General features: G+C 45.4%; 1 protein-coding gene across 8 annotated transcripts in view; it reads left to right on the forward strand.

The window, feature by feature from the left end:
• The first annotated feature begins 2,263 nt into the window (after positions 1-2,263).
• Positions 2,264-13,845, forward strand: part of CACNA2D1 (calcium voltage-gated channel auxiliary subunit alpha2delta 1) — a 475,096-nt gene continuing 463,514 nt past the window's right edge. For all 8 annotated transcript variants that reach the window (XM_077863845.1, XM_077863847.1, XM_077863846.1 and 5 more), the window contains exon 1: positions 2,264-2,387. In XM_077863845.1, coding sequence (XP_077719971.1) covers positions 2,287-2,387 — 101 coding nt within the window. In that variant the 5' untranslated portion in view covers positions 2,264-2,286. The remainder of the gene's footprint in view (positions 2,388-13,845) is intronic.

Raw genomic sequence — 13,845 nt, forward strand, 5'->3', positions numbered from 1 at the left:
TACGGCTGATAACCAGCACTTGCAGGAAGAACTGTGGAAGTAGTATCTTTCTTCAACAACTTCAGATATTAGAGAACACAGGGCTTCATCCGAGGGATCCAAAGAAATTGAGATTTGGCTCAAAGGCCAACAAATAATGAAGGCTGACTTACCTTCTCTAGAAGTTTATTACATCCGTTTTGGTCTTTAAGCTCTTTGTCTTAAAGATATAAATTGGAAATGGTGTACTTCCTTCGTAGGAAGTCTGAAGGCATTACTGAAATAATTGACAGAGTACAGAATTCTTACGGAGGGAGGCTGTTGTGGTAGCGACCTATCACATAGACAGTGATGGGCATCTCGTCCTGCTACTCGGAATCCTCAGGCCGAGAAAGAAAATCTGCTTTTGAATCATTAAAGATTGAAACAAAAACGATGGGCTTGACTGGTTACCTAAATCTGGACGGCAAGGCCATCCTCAGTTATGCAAAATACCCTTCCCGGGCTCCCGTTCTCAGGCCATTACATCCCACTTCTTTTCCCATTTGCTGGCTCCCGCGGCCTCCCTCTTTCTAACGGGCAAAAAACAAACTAAGTTAAGTCACGGCGGGGCGCCTTTTGTGAGGTCCCTCCGAAGCGGAGGAGGGAAACAAAGAGCAAGCCAGAGAGGAGGAGAACATAAAGAAAACAAATAAGGCACAAGGAAGGGTGCGAGTCAGGGGGAAGGGAACATCTCGGGGTCAAGAGGCAGAGAGCGGCCTACACTGTGACAGTTCGCTCCGCCGCTGGGCGCTCCGGCTCCTCCCGGGGGGCTGCCCTCGGGGGCTGGACCTCGACTCCGGAGTGGGAAGAGTCGCGGCCCCTCCACAGACCCCTCGGGAAACTAAGAAAAAAAAAAAAAAAAAAAAAAAGCTCATGAAACATCTTATAGCCATCGCCAATCGCCGCTTTTACCCATAGGCAGGTTGGTCGTTCTTTCCCATCAGGAATGGTATTCTCTTCACTTGCTGCGGAAGGCAGCCCCAGCGCATCACGGGGGGCCCTGCCCACCGGGCGCCCCGCTTCCACCCGGGCCGAGGCCGAGCCCCGGGGGAGGCCTGAGCCGAGCCCCCCGCTCTTTCTGGGAGGCCTGAGCCCCGCGCCCCACCGCCCCCCTGCGCACCTCCAGCCCCAGCGCCCCGATCCCTCGCGCCCCTGCACACCTCCAGCCCCCCACCCCCCGCGCCCCTGCACACCTCCAGTTCCCGACCCCCCACGCCCCTGCACACCTCCAGCCCCCGACCCCCGCGCCCCTGCACGCCCCGAGCCCCCGCCCCCCCGCACGCCCCGAGCCCCCGACCCCCGCACGCCCCGAGCCCCCGACCCCCGCACCCCTGCACACCCCAGCCCCCGCCCCCCCCGCACACCTCCAGCCCCCAAGCCCCCGCCCCCGCCCCCGCCGCACACCTCGAGCGCCCGTCGCCACCTGTTCCCGCTGCTTCCCCTTCTCGGGCCTGCGCCCTGACCCGGGTCGGCAGCCCCGCAGGGGGCCGGGGCCCGGGGCCCGGGGCCCGGGGCTCCGGCGGGAGTCGCCGCTGCGCCCCTCGGGCCGGCGGGTCGGGCTGCACCGTCCTCGGCCCGGGCCCCGCGGCTCCGTCGAGGCAGCTGCGCCCCGGCCCCCGGCCCCCCGGCCCCGCGCTCGGCGGCGCCGCCCGGCAGCGGGCACAGCGGTGCTCCAGGAGGCGAACCGAACCCCTGCGGCCTCGGCGGCCCGAGGACCGCTCCGCGCCCCGGGGGAGGCGGGGGGCCCGGGCGCGGGCAGAGCCGCGCCGGGCGGTGCAGCCCGAGGAGCCGCCGCCGCGCTCCCCTCCCCGCCCGCTCCCCTCCCCGCTCCCCTCCCTCGCGCCCGGCTCCCCTCCCCGCCCGCCCGGGCCGCCCCCGCCCCGCCCCGCCCGCCCCGCCCGCCCCCGGAGGAGCCGGAGCGAGCCTCCCGCCGCCAGCCGCGTCTCCGCCGCCGCCCCGCGCCCCCGGCCCCTCCCCCCGCCCCCCCGCGGTCGGGGGCATAAATCGGGGAGGAGACCGGGAGGCAGGGCGACGGCGAGCGCGGGCGCCGGCCGACTCGCCGCCTCTGTTCCCGAGTCGCCGCTGATGGCGGCGGAGGCGCGGCGGCCGCGGCGCGGAGCAGCAGCCGGAGCCGGAGCCGGAGCCGGAGCCGGAGCCGCGCGCTAGAGGGTCCGCCCGCCCCCCGCCCCCCGCGCCCCGCCCCTGCCCGCCGACCCGCCCGAGGCTGCCCGCGCCCCGCGCCCCGCCGGCCCCTCGACCGCGAGCATGGCTGCGGGCCGCCTGCTGGCCCTGGCGCTGGCGCTGGCGCTCGTGCAGGCGGCGCTGGTCCGGCCCGCCGCCGCGGAGCCCTTCCCTTCGGCCGTCACGTAAGTCGCCGGCGGGGCCGGGCAGGGGCGCGGGGGGCGGGCAGCGGGCAGCCGGGCCGGGCAGGGGCGCGGGGGGCGGGGCGGGGAGCCGGGGGCGCGGGGGGGGGCGCGGGGGCGGCGGCCGAGCCGGGCGGGGGGCCCCGCGGTCCCGACACGCCCGCCGCCGGCCCGCCGCGCCCCAGCCCTGCCCGGCCCGCCGCGCCCCAGCCCTGCGCGGCCGGCGCCCCCGCCCCCGCCCCGGCCCCCGCCCCCGCGAGCTGGGCCGCCCGGCCGGGGGGGTGGGGGGCGGTGTCCAGCCGCACGCGCGGCCCTCCAGGCCCGTCCGGGAAAAGTTGTGCGCCGCCCGCCGTCCCACGCTGGGCGCCCCGGGGCCCGCTGGCCCGGATGCTCGGCGGCCGCTCGGCCCGCTCGGGGTCCGGGTCCTGGTCCTGGTCCTGGTCCTGGTCGGGGTCCGGGTCCCGGGGCCCCGCGCCCCCCGCGCCCCCCGCGGCCCCGCCGCTCCTGCCCTTGGGGCGAACACGGCCCGTTCCTGGAGGGAGGGAGCAACGTCTCCAGAGTCCCCTGCAATTTCCTCTTATTTTTAACATTGCTAAAATGACTTAAAAAAAATCCGCTGCTGCTCTGGAAATAGAATATTTAAAGGTAACTGTAGTCACGCGGCAGGAAGGGAAGGGAAAATAATAGTTCTCTTTTCTCTTAGGCTGGAAAAAAAAGAGGCAAAGTCAGTAGCTCCTGAGATACGCACGCACCTCGGAACGGCGCCGGGCGGCCCCTCGGGCGTCCGGGCAGAGCCTTTATTCCGGTTCTTGGAGCTACTTTAAGGCTCCCAGGAGCAGGTGATCTTAAACGGAGGAGTCCCTTGAATGCGTTTTACATCCCGAAAACAAAGCCGAGGTGGCCTCCCGGGACTCCTGCCGCGGGGCCGGCCCGGCTGCCCTTTGTTGGCTCCGCGCGGCGGCCTGGGCGATGCTCCCCGGGCTCCGCGGGTCGCGGCGCCGCCGCGGGTTCAGGATGCGCCCGGAGGCCTCCCTGCCGCCCGCCCGGCCGGGGCACAAGCCCAGGGATGCGCCGTCTGCCCCGGAGAAGGGGAGCGGCGAATAGTTTTTGTCCTTGATGTGCAGTCCTGGCCCTTTTTCAGATAATCTCCCGTAGGAATGATTGCAGATCCTTTTCCTTACGAAGCGAAAGGGTAAATGCCATCTGTAGATCGTCGTTTAATTGGCAGGATGTTCCAAGCGGAGATTTTGAAATATATAGAGTAAGGATTTCTCTGAAGATGCTTCAGAATCATCCACTCCTATTAGGGAATTACACTTTTATGGATGGAATTCTTTATTCGTTTGGCCGCTTGGCCTATAAAACGAGAACTCCAGTGACTCGCCTTGCATTTTTGTCAGATAAAGAAGTGGCTCTTTAAAAAGGAGCCCGTGTGTGCAGCTTACATATTTTCAGTGTGTTATTTTTAACGGACAATTTATCAATATTTCTTTCATTTGGAGGGAATGCATCATCACCCCAGTGGAGGAAACTGTGACTTTCTAAAGCTACAACAAAATAATAGCCTTTTATTCCTGAACATGCCATGATAAAATACTAATGTACAAGTCCTTATTGTGAGAAGGACGTCTGCAAAAAATGCTGTCCTCAAATTCAAGTGACTTAATGTTTATGGTCAGAAATTCACTGGAGACAAGAAAGAAGACAAAGAAGTGAAGAAAAATAGGAATTAGGAAACCACAATTTCCTTCCTTTGAAACGATTTGAAATTTATTTTTTAGCAATAGAGATTTAAGACATTCTCAAATAATAGGAAATATTAATTATTTGGTAAGGTAAAAGCTTAATAAAAGACCTTGTAGAGAGCTAGGTCAGTCTCCTGTAGGTAACATTAACGCTATTTGGATGAGGCTTGTGCGTCTTCAGTAATTTATTTCAAAAGTTAAAATACCATCTTCTGAGGAGAGGAGAGATGATAGTTGACATTTGTACTTCTTGCTAGGTTTCTGAATAAACTTTATGAAATTTTAAAAAGTGCAGTGTTAATTTTGTCGAGATATGCCATTTGCCTTTCTTGCAAGAAAAGAATTCATACGGGGTGTTTATCATGCTAAATCTCGAATCTTTGGAAAAAAGATTCAAGTTTATAAACATTCAGTACAAAGATTATGGTATCAATAAAGGCAAATTATTGCAGTCCTACGTATAAATTTCTCTGGAAATCATTGATAAGTTCTTTTTTTTTCTTTTTTTTTGACAATTTTATTTTTCCCAGAAAAAGTGGTATCAGTAGTTTTTAGAGGGAGAACATGCCATCAACAGAGTATAAGATTAATTGTGCACTCATTGGAGTGGGACCTCTCCACTAGAATTAAAATTACTAACACGGAGCTTTATTTTTCTTTTAAGTAGTGTTTATAGTGATATTAAAGGCTTAAGTTTTAGTATAATAAAACAAATAATGTATCATTTTACATTTCTTTTAAAATTTTTTTCTGTCTTAGTATATATTCTCAAATAGCATTTTCTTCTGGATTTAGGTATAGTTAAACTGTTCTAAGACTTAACACTAAAATAACAAGGTTCCCCTCCCCCCACCAAGAGAGCAATTTTGATACAATTTTTTTGCTAGGCTAGGCTTTTCTTTTGAAAATGATTGTCTCAATAAAGTGTGAATCATAAATATGCCATATGGTAGCCACCACCTAATGCATGTTGGTTTATATATAAATGGAAATCCCATCATTTTCATGTTATAGTATGCACAGCTTATACTGGTAGTTTAAGATATACTTTTCAAAGAGGGAGTTCTTGCTTGTTCTAGAAATAATTTCTTGGCACATAAATGAAAACACTTCTATTTTAAAACTCAGAATAATATGTATGTTAGCCAGTATTGTAATGTTAATTTGAATCTGTTGCTCTTTATTTTAGGATCTATTTACAAATCCCGATTAAAAAAAAACAACTGTAGTTATAACTACTGTTAATGTTAAACTCTTAGTCATATCAGAATACCAATCAGTCAAGAATAATTGGCTGAGAGCCCATTGGTATGTGGGGGATTTTAATATAAAGTGTGTAATTGGATACATATATTAATAAGAATTATAGATATCTTTGGGAAATAGATAAATCTCATGAAAGAATAGTGCTTTGGAGTTTAAATACTTAAGATATGAATATTTTTTCTGTTACTGAACAAATTTATATTTAAAGGCTGTAGAAAATAAGTTTATGACATTGGAATGGATATCTTTTTCATGTGTTAGAAATGACATAATTATTTTCATTTGGTTCTAACAATTTCTTTTCACATACTACATGTGCAAGGAAATGTACCTTAAGATACAATGTGAGGTAAAATATTGTGTAAATTAAAACCTAAAAACAATGAACGTTAATAAATCCCGTTCTCAGATCTTTAATTTGTTCTCAGGAGATTAACTGTGAGACAACATTTATTATTCTACAGGTGTATGTTTAAAATATGCAACAGTAGGTCTATTTTTCAGAAAAGTAGTATCATGGTGTTAAATTTCTTAATATTTACAGGTGGGTATAAGTGTAGCTATTTGGATTGGCATTTGAGTGAGCATTAGGCAGACCATAAAGGATATAATCTAAAAAACATTTTGGGAAGGTACAAGAATCTAAGCAATCTAAAGCAATCTATTATGACTAAAGGAAATAAAATGTACCTTTATTATCGTGTATGGCTTTCACTAGTTTAATTTTAACTTAGTGCATATAAAAATAAAATCTATAGCAAATTGTTCATTTTGAAAACAGAAACTTGACCACTCTTTTTATTCAAAGAAACCTGGCTGTGTAGACACTTTTCTGTTATTTCTCCAACACTGATTAAAAGAAATAATAAAATACTTTTCATTTTCAGGTTTATACATAGTAAGGATTTGCAAAAATATAAATAACACCTGTAAATTCTGTATTCACATTTACTGTTTAGATTTTTGAGTGTACATAAGAAATAACAGTGCATTTGGGACTTTTTTACATGACTTTAAAATTGAATCCGTAACAAACTACTACTTAATTGGTATGTTTTCTGGAGTATCATTTAAACACATACACAGAAATTTCTCTTCTTTTCCCTGTTTTGTAATGTGGATATAGATTTCCAGGAAAGTAATCTATTCTTCTCAATTCACATCTTGTTTTCTAATACATGTCTTTGGACCATTTATAACCTTAAACTGGACACTTAAATGGTTAAAGTATATTTTAGGGAAATCATCTTTTTTGCTGATTTCCTTTGGTATCTTACATGTATACACACAATCAGTTCTATCATTAATGTACTTAGAAGTTTGAAAAAAAAATCAGATTTTTTTGCAGTGTTACTAAAAAGTAACATTTTGTTATAACTAAAGTGTCAACTTTTCCATCATTTGTAGTAGTATTTCAGAAAAGCGTATAAGCTGCTTATCCTGCGGAAGGAACTCGGTTCCATCGCATCCAGTCCTCATTTACTTAAGACTTGTAGTGTGCATCAGACACCGTGTCAGCCACTTTTTCTTTTCATGGACTGTTTATGTCTAGTACAGCGAATGTCCCCAAGCCTTTCATAGGCTTGCTTTCCAGTAAACTCTGAACTGCGTCAAGATGGTCAACCGTGCGGCTTACAAGTGATTTATTTTGTGTGTGCCTGTGTCCAAAATCATGGAACTGGTTGTATCATATTCTTTCCACATTTGAAAGAAAAAGGCAATTGACTTTAGTGTCAATTGAAATAAAAATGGTAGTACTTTGTGAAAAATATTGTACTTACCTTTTCCTTCAGGGTCTAAAATATTAACACTGCATAGTTAGATAATTTGTTTACTTTCCATCACAGTATTTTATTCATTAGGTAATATTTTATTACATATGGACATATACACAGACACACACAGGTGCTTGTGCACGTATTTCTTTTAACCTCCTTCAAGTGGTTTGCTGTGGTAGAAAAACCTCAGTAAGGTAAATTTATTAACAGATATATATGCTTGAAGATTCCTGCAAATCTACAACTGTTTTTAGTGGTTGAATCTCTTTCAAAATATTTTCATAACACTAGCATTTCAGAATAATTTGTCAAGAGAATCAAATGAGTTATTGTATACAAAAGCAGCTTGAAATGCTCAGGTCCTGTAGAGACGAGTCATTAACATAATCGATGAGTAGCAAATGAAGTATGATTTTGCCATCTTTTTAGCAAAATAAGTATGCGAAAGAAACTACTGCATTTGAAATGCTGGGCACCTGCTAAAAGGCCTTTGCATACTAAGCAGTTTTTATTTTGGCCATTTAGATATGGGATACTTAGATATTTGTAAGAATTAAACATATTTGGTGTGACATGCTTTAAGAATAAAGGATAAACATGAACAGTTTTAAAAAATATATTTGTGCAATATAAACTGTTAGGTTTCTCTTATAGGTTTATATAACTTGTAGTAATTCAGCATTATTGCTCCTTTAAAATTGCCGTTTATACAAATATTAACAAGATAATAAACAAGGAAAAGATTGACATTGTGGCCTCAACGAACTGGCACACTTTTACAGTTAATTTCAATAATGCAGGATCAGGTTGTTACATATGAAGCAATATTTAAAGTTCTCTTTGAATATGAATGCAGGATATTTCTGGCTAAATGTTATTTTAACATTTGCTTCTGCTGATTTTTTTTTTAACCATATGCTTCTGCTGGATTAAAAAAATTAGGATACATTTTAAATTCTGTGTCACAAATGGAAGAACAACTTAAAGTAGAAATGATGGCAATGGATAATAATGGTGTTGCCCATTTTAAAGGCTTCAGATAATCTTATTGTTAATTTGAAGTTACTTTTCCTGAGTCATTAAAAATGTATTACAGTTGTCTCTGGGCAAACTGAAAAAATAACTCCTGTATTCTTTTATTCAGATAATTAATTGCTCCTTCTCTGTCTCTCTTTCATACACCTACATACACAGTTACTGTTAATCATGATTTATTATTTGCATATATCATCAAATCAAATGGGGAGTTTTTGATTTGCTTTCTCCCAGTGACCTGTGACCAGACCTCAGGACTTTCTCCCTTGCATCTTCTTTGACTGTTTCAGGGGCCTTTCTCTTACCCTCGGACATTTCTGTCTATAGGGAAATTGTTGAGGAATTTTGATGTGGAGAGAAATCTGTAATACATGATCAACAGTTCTACCAAAATTGTCAAACAGTCTAGACAATTGTTTCTTTTGACATTTCCCCACCTACTGTGGGGGATAATTAGGGGAAAGGAGGAAGAGCTAATAAAATTGTTCTCTGTCTAAGGTGCCTACTGTCAGGCTTTAGAAAGGGATGGTTAGGCATTAATGATGTCTTATTTTGAGGGTTAAAAGAAGAATGGCTTAGTAAAATAAATGGACTCGGGCACACTGAGAAAATCTGTTTTAGGAATGCGATCAAGAGGTGTTGTGGTGAAAATGCCATGAGACGTGATGCAAATGCACGTGGGGCAAACAAAGGAGCCTTCTGATTAACGTGGTGTAGATTTACATTAAGGATGCTAAAAGGGCAGCTGGTCATTTTTTAAATTTTCTTTTTTCTCCCACTTCCCAAGTGAGCATGGCTATTCTGGAAATTATGTTTACTGAACATCAGATTTATGTATAGAGAACTAAATATATTATGGACATTCACCTTAGAAACCAAAGAAGACAATATAGTTGTCTAGGTCTCAAAAAACAGAAGCAATTAAGCGGTATTTTTTAGGGAAACCTTAGAATAATGGATAATTAGATAAATATTAGCATGACACTTTATTAGAGGCTTAAGTGGCGATCATCAAAAAATAAGTAAATTTCTTCAATTAGATTATAAGGAATGAAATAACTCACAGGTAGGTTGGCTTCTAGGTAGTACATTTAAGACTTTGGACTTCTGAGTACGTGGTACATGTTATGTTTTAATTTACACCGTCTTTTTTTTTAATGTCTCCTGCTTCAAATATTTTTAACATCAAATGTAATTTAATGATTAATGCAGGTATTGTTATTCAGTGTGAATTATGCAGTGCACTGAACTACTGCAGAGCATCCAAAGTGAGGAAGAGAGTCCCCGAGGAAGACATTCACATCTCCAAGGCCTCTATAAAGCAGCAGGATCTGAGGAAGAGTACAGAGCATGTTGAAGAAACACTGTCTGTTTTATGTTAAGCATAGGGTTTCTGGGTGTGGGAAGAGATGTTGGTGGGACTGGGCCATTGGTTTGAGTCTAGGTCATAAAGTGTTTGCACCAGAGCTGTGTTTCTGTATGACCTAAGTGGCGATGTGCAGTGTTCACAACAATGTGGACGTTTGTGGTGGCCTAGGTCTGCATTTTCAGACAATGTTAGCCTTCATCCTAGGGTTTTTTAAATTGAAAAGTAAAAGTAATACGTTTTGAATCATAGGATGTAGATGATAGATTCAAGAGGGCCAATAATTGAAGCGAAGACAGTGAGAGCAGTTAGTGAAACACTGCAGAATCTCCAGAATGAGAGATGGCCAAGGTCCAAAACAGAATGGTGGCAAGGGGAGAGCAGCACTGATGTGAGATATAAGGCGGAAGTAAGATTTCAGGTGCTGTTGGTTATGGGATTTGGGGAATCAGGAAGAGATCAGAGTCAGGATTCTGAGAGCTCTATCAGGTAAGCCACGCTACATTGAACTTTGTAGACTAGAGTACACAGGAGGAGCGCTGGGGGTGAAAGTAGTAGTTTCACTGTTGGACATCTTGAGTTTTCAGGGTCTCTCTAGAGGACTTTTAGGCCATTAGGAGGAGGTATGAGAAGGGGATTTGGATAATAAAAGAGAACAGTTTCAGTAGAGTGTTAGAGACAGAAGCATGGTTTCAGTGCCTTGAGGAGTTGGTAGCAGGTGAGAATGTAACAGCAAGTGCAGATTTTCCTTTCAAGGAACTTGGCAGCGAGAGGAAACAGAGATATAGAGAATTAGTTCCGGAAAGAAAGTTTAAGGGATTTGGCCAGCTTTTGTTTACAGAATTAAGAGTAATATTAGGCTATTTGGAATTGCACATAGTAGAAATATTTTTCAGTGGTGGCTGGATGTTCAGTCGTGGGAGTTAAGGTCAAGGACGTGCCAATGACTGCAGAAAGGGGTGGGCCTGCCATCAGGACCATCTCTCATTCCAGTCTCTGGTTTTCTTTGTCTAAGTCTTCATTCTTTGTCCCTGCAGATTGGCTTTCTCTGCTTCCCAGTGTTCATGGTATTGAATGGATGTGAGGGCTTATGTTTTCTCCACTGTTGCTTTGAACCAACTTGAGACATGAATCCTACTCCTAAACAAGGTATATTGGCATTCTGAAAATGGGCCAGATTGGCCACCTATAGCCCATTCAGTTGTGACCGGGCGATGGGATTTGGAAAGAGGACTGGTTGCCTCCACGTGGGTCACTTCTGCACACATTGGTACACTCTCACTGGGAGGTACTACATTGCAACAGGCCAGTTGTTATTACTATGAATAGAGCAAGCGGCAGTTCTTAGAAAAAGGCCCCTGGAGTGTGGGGAAGGTTTTGGGACAACTAAGGGAGTGTTATCAGACGGAAGATTTGGGCTTCTCAGAGGGAGGAGGCCAAATGGCAGAGATGAAAGAGATGAGAGAGGCCGTGATTGATGGGTGAATGTTCTGACAGAGGCAGGTGAGGAAGGAATCAAGAGGAAGAACAATGTCTTACAAGGTAACTTCTGAAATATGAAACAGCCTTGAGAATTAAAGCAGATGGTTGGAATATAGGAGAGACACACTTTTAATTTGTTGGAGATGTTTTTGGAGGAAAGCTCCAAATTACAGATTCCATTTTCAAGAAGGAATGACATGATTCAGAAAAGTAATACATTAGCAATGTTCAAATTTTGAGATGCACCAACTAGGGTTTTTCTTTATTTGCTAATAACAAAACTCCAGTTCACCCTTTGGTCACAGCAGTATTTGGTTCCCTTTTGTCTTTTTCTTTTGCCTTTTTTTTTTTTTTTTTTTTGGCGGGGGGTGGGGGGGAAGATTACCTTGAAGGTCTGTGTAGTTTTGTAGGTTTTTTAAAATATTTTTAATTTATTCATGAGAGACACACAGAGAGAGGCAGAGACAGAGGCAGAGGGAGAAGCAGGTTCCCCGCAGGGAGCCCTATGTGGGACTCTATCCCGGGACCCAGGATCACACCCTGAGCAGAAGGCAGACGCTCAACCACTGAGCCACCCAGGCGTCCCCTAGTTTTGTAGATTTTAATATGTGCATACGTTTATGGCAGGAAGATGTTGTAGCCATATCAATGAAGAGGGAAAAAAAGCAAATAGTTCTTTCTTTTGCCAATTTAGCATAAATTTTTTTGTTATTTGGCAGTTTGGGGTAGTTTGCTGTCCCACCCTGTAGGTGCTCCCACTCTACCCCATAGGCAATCCTGAGCACAGGGCAGAAATTTGAATTGCAACAGATCCTTGTGAAGAAAACAAAATAATGACTTTGATAAGATTACCATATGTAGAATATAGACATATAGACATATAGAATATAGACATATGGAATATTCCTGCAAAGCCCATCCCTAGTCGCCCCTTACAAAGGCATCTCAGGTCTCCTGAAGGTCTGGAAATTACTGGCAGCTACCATCACAGCGGTTCCCTGTGCTTCCGAGATGACTGAATGAATGGTTTGGATCTCACATGCCTTAGGATCTAAGAATCAATCTTGATCTCATTGATCCCAGCTCAGTGTGGAGAAACCACCCTTGTGGTTTGTAACAAGAGATGAGAAGAATCAGATGGGAAGAGTGGGCTATTTATTTCCCTTTCGTGACTTTGCTGTTTTTTTCTCCCCCGTAGGTGTTCACAGTGTACTTGAGTTTATTCTGATGTCTCTTCCTGCAGGATGTTTGGACACTAATAATTACTAACAACTCTCTTCCAGTGATTATGACCCTGCTTTCTGATCATTTTGTGGTCCTTGTGAGTTATCTCTGCGTGGTTTTAAGCCATCAATCTTCAAGCCCTTCCCCTGAGAGAAGTATTAGTATCTTCCCTGTTTTATCAATGAGGAAAGTTAACTTTAGAGTGTGAAGAACTTTCCTGAATTATCTCAGGAGCTGGAATTTGATCCCAAGCTGCTTGATTCAGAATCCTACCCTTCCCTGCCATAACTGCTGCCCTGTGGTGGCGGGGGTTCAGTGGGTTAGCATCCACGGACTCCTCTGGTCCAGTTGTGGGTGGCTGCATAGTCCAGCTGGGATGTCCACTGGAAAGAGGAGTCACTGTAAAGCAGAGCAAAGCCAACTCTCACTTTCAATTTCTCCATCTGCGGAACAAGGATAATATTAACTTAATCCTGAATCACAGTGTTATATGGTGAGGATCAAAGGAGAGGATGCGCGGGGAACTTTGAAGGACTGTTTAATGGGCAGGCTTTATTATTTGTACCACTTGTGATTTTTCTGCCTTCAAGAGATCATGAATTGATGACGAAGGTTTAGTGAGCTAGATTATTGTGCTAATATATCACTCGGGCCATTAGAAAAGCCTGAAATGAATGGGAAAAGGAATGCTTAGCAGGCCCGAGAAACATCCCTTCCTAAAACTTGTGTAGACTTTAATCATAAAGAGGAAATGAAAGGACTAGAGTGAGTGGAGTGTTCTGTCTCCGGGTGAAGGACACAACCTGTGTCCTAAAAGGGACCGTGAAGACAGCAGAACCACAAAGGACTTGACGTGTTTTATCCTGACATTTCAGCCGGCACCTGTTGTCTGAGAACTGTGCCACAGGAGGCGGAACCTATTTTTAAAAGTCTTCCCTTTGCTGATAACCTCTCATTTTCAAACGAAGATGTGAGTTTTCGGCCTCAAGGCAGAATATTGGAAAGTTAATAAAGCCGTGTGTCCATGAAGCTTACCGAACTGATTCCAAACAACCCTCCAAATTGGGTGAGCACAGAGTAGTAAAATTGAGACCCGTTGCATTTTTAGCAACCAACACAGAAGTCACTAGAAATCTGCCAAGAGCGTACTGAAAAAGGCCAATTTCCATTTGACTCATCCCACTGATGATTAGTTACACTCATTTAATCCCACCCCTTCACTTTGTAGTATAAATGGGGGTCAGCCTGTCACAAAACCCTCATCTTTCGTTGGTAGAAATAAAACACCTAAATTGTCACTGCGCATATTTAATTGATTCCTAGAGGAAAGTGATGTTTTAGACGAAACTGTGCATTAATAACGTGACTCAGGAGCAGGACTTGGTGATACCATGGGCGCAGCTCGTTTGTGAGTGCCAGGGACCAGCCTTTTTATGGCAGCATCTTGACATTTGCCACAGAAAGGGACGTGTAAAATTCTTATGATGTTCGTCACTTTAAAAATACCAAACCCTTCATTGCCTTGACATTATATTAGAATTGAGTTAAATTTGCATCCGTGAAAA

This window comes from Canis aureus, chromosome 21, assembly GCF_053574225.1.
Source record: "Canis aureus isolate CA01 chromosome 21, VMU_Caureus_v.1.0, whole genome shotgun sequence".
Taxonomy (NCBI): domain Eukaryota; kingdom Metazoa; phylum Chordata; class Mammalia; order Carnivora; family Canidae; genus Canis; species Canis aureus.